Raw genomic sequence first — 9,173 nt, 5'->3', positions numbered from 1 at the left:
GTAGTGACGCCTCTAGCAGTGCCTTAGACTGATGCGCCACTCAGGAGCCCAGTCTGTTACAGTACGATTGAGTGTTGAAATACACATAGATTTTAACATCTTTATACATGTAGACAATTTGTTTTCATCCATGAACATTCATTGACATTCAAGGGAATGTAATGTACTGTTTTTAAAGTCCTGTTCTCAGTGTAGTGTAGATTGAAGTCATGTAGACGGAAGGTTAAAGGTCAATGCACAGTAAAAGAAAAATGCATTGAACTACGGTTTAATCATCTAAACATAATTAGATATTTTCCCCCAATTCAATTTTATTTTAATTTCATTGTATTAAATTGTGGAAACATGTTATATGCGTCGGAGACAAAAAACCTGAATACCCCTTGTATGTTTGTAAACAAAGTTTTACTGATACAGTTGATAATAATAGTGATACTGCAATGAAAAGCTACCATATTACACATACCTATGGACATGAACCATCATGGGCACTACATGGAATAAATAGTTGAACACAACATCTGTACACAGAAACAACGCCCCAAATCCATAGAAATGTCCGAGTACAACACATTCATTTTTTTTCTCATTAATTTACAACTGACATTAAAACTTTCCAAAATTAAACCGGTATCCTCCATTTTCTTCTATTTAGTTCCATTTCGTCGAAATAAAACACAAGCAACTACTGTATTTGTAAGGTATTATTTACAGGTTCCTAAAACAAGCAACTCCAAAAAAGGCACACTTGTCTATACAACATGTACAAAAACAAAAATTGTCTGGAGCTGACAAAAAAAGTTAAAAGATCATTATCATAAGCATCTATGATTGCACATACAATATGAATGTCAGAAACTGTGCTTTGAATGGTGATTTGCAGAGAAACAAACCCACCCTGAAGTGTTCTCAGTCTTAGAAAGTGACAACCGTTACAAAATAAGAACATTGATAAGTAACCTGGTAAACCAGATTGAACGTAACCTGGTAAACCGGATTGAACGTAACCTGGTAAACCAGATTGAACGTTGCGATCACCATTGTAAACTCAGCATTCAGTCTGGTTTAACCAGGCTATTCGGTTGGGGGTTTCAGGTGGCGATGACCAGTCTGTCCTCATCATCGCTGGACGCTGAGTCATCATTGTAGTCTTCCGTTTCCTGCTGTCGTGAGAGCATCAACTGCCTCCGAGGCGTGACAGGCTCACTGGCTCCCTCTGCTGGAGGATTCTTATCCCCCTCCAGACCCCTGTCAGGAGCTGGGGCTGGGGCTGGGGATGGGGCGGGCTGTGTTAGCGATGTTGTCACCCTCTCTTTCTTTTCTGAAGTCTGTGTGTCATCAGAGCCTCTGAAACCCCCTGGCCCTGATCTGCTGGATGTGCTGCATGATGATGCCAATTCCTGGGCGGGACTTCCCCTCAGGGTGGCGGCGGAAGAGGAAGCAGCAGACAGACAGCTGACTGAGGGTCCAGTTTCAGTCTGAGAGGAGGGCCGAGAGGCCCGTGGGGCTCCTGGGGCATCGGGGCTGCCCTGCCTTTCAAAGGGTCCGGCGAGGGGACTGAGGCCAGAGCGGGGGCTGAGGGAGGGGATGAGGGTGGGAACGGCGATGTTGAGGATCTGCAGGCCGGGGATGTGGGTGTGGTGGTGGGGGACTGTCCTGCTCTGGGAGGTGGGGGTGTGAGCCAGGACCATGGACTGCAGCGTCTGGTGGGAGGCCCCGAGGGCCGGTAGACCAGCCACCTGCCCTAGCCCAGGCACCTGCCCCAGCCCAGGCACCTGCCCCAGCCCAGCCACCTGCCCCAGCCCAGGCACCTGCCCCAGCCCAGGCACCTGCCCCAGCCCAGCCACCTGCCCCAGCCCAGCCACCTGCCCCAGCCCAGGCACCTGCCCCAGCCCAGCCACCTGCCCCAGCCCAGGCACCTGCCCCAGCCCAGCCACCTGCCCCAGCCCAGGCACCTGCCCCAGCCCAGCCACCTGCCCCAGCCCAGGCACCTGCCCCAGCCCAGCCACCTGCCCCAGCCCAACCACCCGAACAAGGGGGAAGCAGGGCATGATACTACTGATGGGCTCCTGGACCACCAGAGGCTGGTTGACGGGGGATGAGGGACTCACCATACCATCAGGCTCGGGGGAGTTAGAGGAGTTGGGGAATGGGAGGGGGCTGGTGTTCCGGTGGATGACACTCACGGCAGGGATGGTGAGCTGGACAGGGCCAGCCTGGATGGGCACGAAGGTGGAATAGGCTGCCAGGCCAGCGGGAACCAGCTGGATGCCCCCCACTGGGACCATGTTGTAGGGGGAGTGTGAGGGCTGCTGGGAGTGCAGAGGCAGGTGGCTGAAGAGGTGGGTGTTGGTCCCCTGTGTGGCCCCTGGTCCTTGGGTCAGGCCCTGGGAGGGAAAGTGCAAGGGGCTGTAGGAGGATGTCTGGAGGCCATAGGAAGAGGTCTGAGTGCTGACATCTGTCCCGACAGGGACACCTGGGTCACTCACTGACAGGGCCAAAGTGCCATCCTGGGAAAGAGCAAAATAAAAATGAGTAATTATGACCTTTACCTACTGCATGTCTGATCTGGGAACAGGACCAACACTGAACATACTCCTCATGCCTTCTCACAGGAACAACTCATTGAAAAGACATGAGAAGACGATACACCACATGACCAAAAGTATGTGGACACTCATTCCAAAATCATGAGCATTAATATGGAGTTGGGCCCCCCCTTTGCTGCTATAACAGTCTCCACTTTTCTGGGAAGGCTTTCCACTAGATGTTGGAACATTGCTCCTGGGATTTGCTTCCATTCAGCCACAAGAGCATTCGTGAGGTTGGGCACTGATGTTGAGCGATTAGGCCTGGCTCACAGTCGGCGTTCCAATTCATCCCAAAGGTGTTAGATGGGGTTGAGGTCAGGGCTCTGTGCTGGGCACAGAACCGATCTCGACAAATCGTTTCTGTATGGACCTCGCTTTGTGCATGGGGGCATTGTAATGCTGAAACAGGAAAGGGCCTTCCCCAAACTGTTGCCACAAAGTTGGAAGCACAGAATCATCAAAAATGTTATTTTATGTAGTAGCGTTAAGATTTCCCTTCACTGGAACTAAGGGGCCTAGCCCAACCATGAAAAACAGCCCCAAACCATTATTCCTCCTCCACCACCAAACTTTACAGTTGGCACTATGTATTCGGGCAGACGTTCTCCTGGCATCCGCCAAACCCAGATTCGTCTGTGGGATTGCCAGATGGTGAAGCGTGATTCATCACTCCAGAGAACGCGTTTCCACTGCTCTGGAGTCCAATGGCAGCAAGCTTTACACCACTCCAGCCAACACTTGGCAGTGCAGAGGCATGGTGATCTTAGGTTTGTGTGTGGCTGCTCGGCCATGGAAACCAGTTTCATGAAGCTCCCGACGAATAGTTCATGTGCTGTTGCTTCCAGAGGCAGTTTGGAACTCGGTAGTGAGTGTTGTAACCAAGGACAGACAATTTTTTCGCGCTGTGTGCTTCAGCACTTGGTGGTCCCGTTCTGTGAGCTTGTGTGGCCTACCACTTTTCGGCTGAGCTGTTGTTGCTCCTAGATGTTTCCACTTGACAATAACAGCACTTACAGTTGACTGGGGCAGCTCAAGCAAGGCAGAAATTTGACAAACTGTCTTGTTGGAAAGGTGGCATCCTATGACGGTGCCAGGTTATAAGTAACTGAGCTCTTCACTAAGGCCCTTCTACTGGCAATGTTTGTCTATGGAGATTGCATGGCGGTGTGATCAATTTTATATAACTGTCTGCAACGAGTGTGGCTGAAATAGCCAAATAATCTAATTTGAAGGGGTGTCCACATACTTTTGTATATATAGTGTATGTGACTAGAAACGAGCCTTTCATCGAAAGCTGATAATCAGAAATACATTCACCTTTTCATTCAGAACAGATTTGTTGAAGTGCCTCGCATAAGGGATTCATAGCAGGGGTATGGGTATGGAAGGGTATGGGTATGAAAGGGTATGGGTATGAAAGGGTATGAAAGTGCAGAGCGACTGGGATGGAGGGAGGGATGGAGAGAGAGAGGATGGGGGGAGGAGGAGCACATGGTGGGGCTCACCTGGCCGAGCTTGGAGCAGCTCTTGCCCGGTGCGGGGGGACAAGGGGGCACGTCAAAGTCAGGGTAATCGATGGACATCTGCCTGCACGGCGAGACAGGGCTCACCATGGGCACCGACTCTGTGCCGGATGTGTGGGGGGGCGGGGAGTAGGGCAGGGGGCTGGAGCAGCCTCCGGAGATGGACATCTGCTTGACCAGGGAGACGGGGCTCAGCATGGGCACGGATTCTGTGTCTGAGGCATCGTGGGTGTGGGAGTCGGAGGCAGGGGGCTGGGGGAGTGACAGGGCAGCTGGGTGGTGGTGGTGGATGGACAACTGGGCCAGAAGGGAGCTGGGAGGGAGCTCAGCCTGGAGGGAGGAGGGGATGTGCTGGGGGCTGGCTGAGACCGAGGGGTTGGTGGACAGGCCCGACTCAGCCTGGCTGTCATCCTCCTCTTCCTCATTATCATCTTCATTGTCATCATCAGCACCTTCAGAGTCCTCTCCGTCTGAATCTGGGCGGTCTGTACTGCCCACCTGGCTACGGTCTCCTGGGGAAGAGAGATAGAGGGCTCTTAGTTACCAAGACAGAGAGATAGAGGGCTCTTAGTTACCAAGACAGAGAGATAGAGGGCTCTTAGTTACCAAGACAGAGAGATAGAGGGCTCTTAGTTACCAAGACAGAGAGAAAGAGGGCTCTTAGTTACCAAGACAGAGAGATAGAGGGCTCTTAGTTACCAAGACAGAGAGATAGAGGGCTCTTAGTTACCAAGACAGAGAGAAAGAGGGCTCTTAGTTACCAAGACAGAGAGATAGAGGGCTCTTAGTTACCAAGACAGAGAGTTAGAGGGCTCTTAGTTACCAAGACAGAGAGAAAGAGGGCTCTTAGTTACCAAGACAGAGAGTTAGAGGGCTCTTAGTTACCAAGACAAAGAGTTAGAGGGCTCTTAGTTACCAAGACAGAGAGATAGAGGGCTCTTAGTTACCAAGACAGAGAGAAAGAGGGCTCTTAGTTACCAAGACATGGGCTAGAGGGCTCTTAGTTACCAAGACAGAGAGAAAGAGGGCTCTTAGTTACCAAGACAGAGAGAAAGAGGGCTCTTAGTTACCAAGACAGAGAGAAAGAGGGCTCTTAGTTACCAAGACAGAGAGATAGAGGGCTCTTAGTTACCAAGACAGAGAGAAAGAGGGCTCTTAGTTACCAAGACAGAGAGATAGAGGGCTCTTAGTTACCAAGACAGAGAGATAGAGGGCTCTTAGTTACCAAGACAGAGAGAAAGAGGGCTCTTAGTTACCAAGACAGAGAGATAGAGGGCTCTTAGTTACCAAGACAGAGAGTTAGAGGGCTCTTAGTTACCAAGACAGAGAGAAAGAGGGCTCTTAGTTACCAAGACAGAGAGTTAGAGGGCTCTTAGTTACCAAGACAAAGAGTTAGAGGGCTCTTAGTTACCAAGACAGAGAGATAGAGGGCTCTTAGTTACCAAGACAGAGAGAAAGAGGGCTCTTAGTTACCAAGACATGGGCTAGAGGGCTCTTAGTTACCAAGACAGAGAGAAAGAGGGCTCTTAGTTACCAAGACAGAGAGAAAGAGGGCTCTTAGTTACCAAGACAGAGAGAAAGAGGGCTCTTAGTTACCAAGACAGAGAGATAGATAGAGGGCTCTTAGTTACCAAGACAGAGAGAAAGAGGGCTCTTAGTTACCAAGACAGAGAGAAAGAGGGCTCTTAGTTACCAAGACAGAGAGAAAGAGGGCTCTTAGTTACCAAGACAGAGAGATAGAGGGCTCTTAGTTACCAAGACAGAGAGAAAGAGGGCTCTTAGTTACCAAGACAGAGAGATAGAGGGCTCTTAGTTACCAAGACAGAGAGAAAGAGGGCTCTTAGTTACCAAGACAGAGAGAAAGAGGGCTCTTAGTTACCAAGACAGAGAGAAAGAGGGCTCTTAGTTACCAAGACAGAGAGATAGAGGGCTCTTAGTTACCAAGACAGAGAGAAAGAGGGCTCTTAGTTACCAAGACAGAGAGAAAGAGGGCTCTTAGTTACCAAGACAGAGAGAAAGAGGGCTCTTAGTTACCAAGACAGAGAGATAGAGGGCTCTTAGTTACCAAGACAGAGAGATAGAGGGCTCTTAGTTACCAAGACAGAGAGATAGAGGGCTCTTAGTTACCAAGACAGAGAGAAAGAGGGCTCTTAGTTACCAAGACAGAGAGAAAGAGGGCTCTTAGTTACCAAGACAGAGAGAAAGAGGGCTCTTAGTTACCAAGACAGAGAGATAGAGGGCTCTTAGTTACCAAGACAGAGAGAAAGAGGGCTCTTAGTTACCAAGACAGAGAGATAGAGGGCTCTTAGTTACCAAGACAGAGAGAAAGAGGGCTCTTAGTTACCAAGACAGAGAGATAGAGGGCTCTTAGTTACCAAGACAGAGAGATAGAGGACTCTTAGTTACCAAGACAGAGAGATAGAGGGCTCTTAGTTACCAAGACAGAGAGAAAGAGGGCTCTTAGTTACCAAGACAGAGAGATAGAGGGCTCTTAGTTACCAAGACAGAGAGATAGAGGGCTCTTAGTTACCAAGACAGAGAGATAGAGGGCTCTTAGTTACCAAGACAGCGGTATATATATTAACATTGATCTGAGACATTGGTATATATATATTAACATTGATCTGAGACAGTGGTATATATATATATTAACATTGATCTGAGACAGCGGTATATATATATATAAACATTGATCTGAGACAGCGGTATATATATATATAAACATTGATCTGAGACAGCGGTATATATATATATTAACATTGATCTGAGACAGCGGTATATATATATATAAACATTGATCTGAGACAGCGGTATATATATATATTAACATTGATCTGAGACGGTGGTATATATATATATAAACATTGATCTGAGACAGCAGTATATATATATAAACATTGATCTGAGACAGCGGTATATATATATTAACATTGATCTGAGACAGTGGTATATATATATATTAACATTGATCTGAGACAGTGGTATATATATATTAACATTGATCTGAGACATTGGTATATATATATATAAACATTGATCTGAGACAGTGGTATATATATATATAAACATTGATCTGAGACAGCAGTATATATATATAAACATTGATCTGAGACAGCGGTATATATATATATTAACATTGATCTGAGACAGCGGTATATATATATATATTAACATTGATCTGAGACAGTGGTATATATATATTAACATTGATCTGAGACAGTGGTATATATATATTAACATTGATCTGAGACAGCGGTATATATATATATATTAACATTGATCTGAGACAGTGGTATATATATATTAACATTGATCTGAGACAGTGGTATATATATATATTAACATTGATCTGAGACAGTGGTATATATATATTAACATTGATCTGAGACAGTGGTATATATATATTAACATTGATCTGAGACAGTGGTATATATATATATAAACATTGATCTGAGACAGCGGTATATATATGTATAAACATTGATCTGAGACAGTGGTATATATATATATTAACATTGATCTGAGACAGCGGTATATATATATATTAACATTGATCTGAGACAGCGGTATATATATATTAACATTGATCTGAGACAGTGGTATATATATATTAACATTGATCTGAGACAGTGGTATATATATATATTAACATTGATCTGAGACAGTGGTATATATATATATTAACATTGATCTGAGACAGCGGTATATATATATTAACATTGATCTGAGACAGCGGTATATATATATTAACATTGATCTGAGACAGTGGTATATATATATATTAACATTGATCTGAGACAGTGGTATATATATATTAACATTGATCTGAGACAGTGGTATATATATATATTAACATTGATCTGAGACAGTGGTATATATATATATATATTAACATTGATCTGAGACAGCGGTATATATATATTAACATTGATCTGAGACAGCGGTATATATATATATAAACATTGATCTGAGACAGCAGTATATATATATATAAACATTGATCTGAGACAGTGGTATATATATATATATAAACATTGATCTGAGACAGTGGTATATATATATATTAACATTGATCTGAGACAGTGGTATATATATATATTAATATTGATCTGAGACAGTGGTATATATATATATAAACATTGATCTGAGACAGTGGTATATATATATTAACATTGATCTGAGACAGTGGTATATATATATTAACATTGATCTGAGACAGTGGTATATATATATATAAACATTGATCTGAGACAGTGGTATATATATATATAAACATTGATCTGAGACAGCAGTATATATATATAAACATTGATCTGAGACAGCGGTATATATATATATTAACATTGATCTGAGACAGCGGTATATATATATATATTAACATTGATCTGAGACAGTGGTATATATATATTAACATTGATCTGAGACAGTGGTATATATATATTAACATTGATCTGAGACAGCGGTATATATATATATATTAACATTGATCTGAGACAGTGGTATATATATATTAACATTGATCTGAGACAGTGGTATATATATATATTAACATTGATCTGAGACAGTGGTATATATATATTAACATTGATCTGAGACAGTGGTATATATATATTAACATTGATCTGAGACAGCGGTATATATATATATTAACATTGATCTGAGACAGTGGTATATATATATATAAACATTGATCTGAGACAGCGGTATATATATGTATAAACATTGATCTGAGACAGTGGTATATATATATATTAACATTGATCTGAGACAGTGGTATATATATATATTAACATTGATCTGAGACAGCGGTATATATATATTAACATTGATCTGAGACAGTGGTATATATATATTAACATTGATCTGAGACAGTGGTATATATATATATTAACATTGATCTGAGACAGTGGTATATATATATATTAACATTGATCTGAGACAGCGGTATATATATATTAACATTGATCTGAGACAGCGGTATATATATATTAACATTGATCTGAGACAGTGGTATATATATATATTAACATTGATCTGAGACAGTGGTATATATATATTA

The 9,173-nt window shown here is 43.7% G+C and overlaps 1 protein-coding gene across 1 annotated transcript in view; it reads right to left on the bottom strand.

Moving 5' to 3' along the window:
- Nucleotides 1-1,091: 1,091 nt before the first annotated feature.
- Nucleotides 1,092-9,173, bottom strand: part of LOC115173249 (zinc finger protein 40) — a 107,957-nt gene continuing 99,875 nt past the window's right edge. The window contains exons 8-9 of the mRNA XM_029731165.1: nt 4,097-4,626; nt 1,092-2,510 (exon numbers count right to left, since the gene is read on the bottom strand). Of these exons, the coding sequence (XP_029587025.1) occupies nt 1,092-2,510; nt 4,097-4,626 (1,949 nt within the window). The remainder of the gene's footprint in view (nt 2,511-4,096; nt 4,627-9,173) is intronic.

This window comes from Salmo trutta, chromosome 34, assembly GCF_901001165.1.
Source record: "Salmo trutta chromosome 34, fSalTru1.1, whole genome shotgun sequence".
Classification (NCBI taxonomy): Eukaryota; Metazoa; Chordata; class Actinopteri; order Salmoniformes; family Salmonidae; genus Salmo; species Salmo trutta.
Note: the sequence above shows the minus strand (reverse complement) of the source record. Positions and strands in the feature narration are given on the sequence as shown.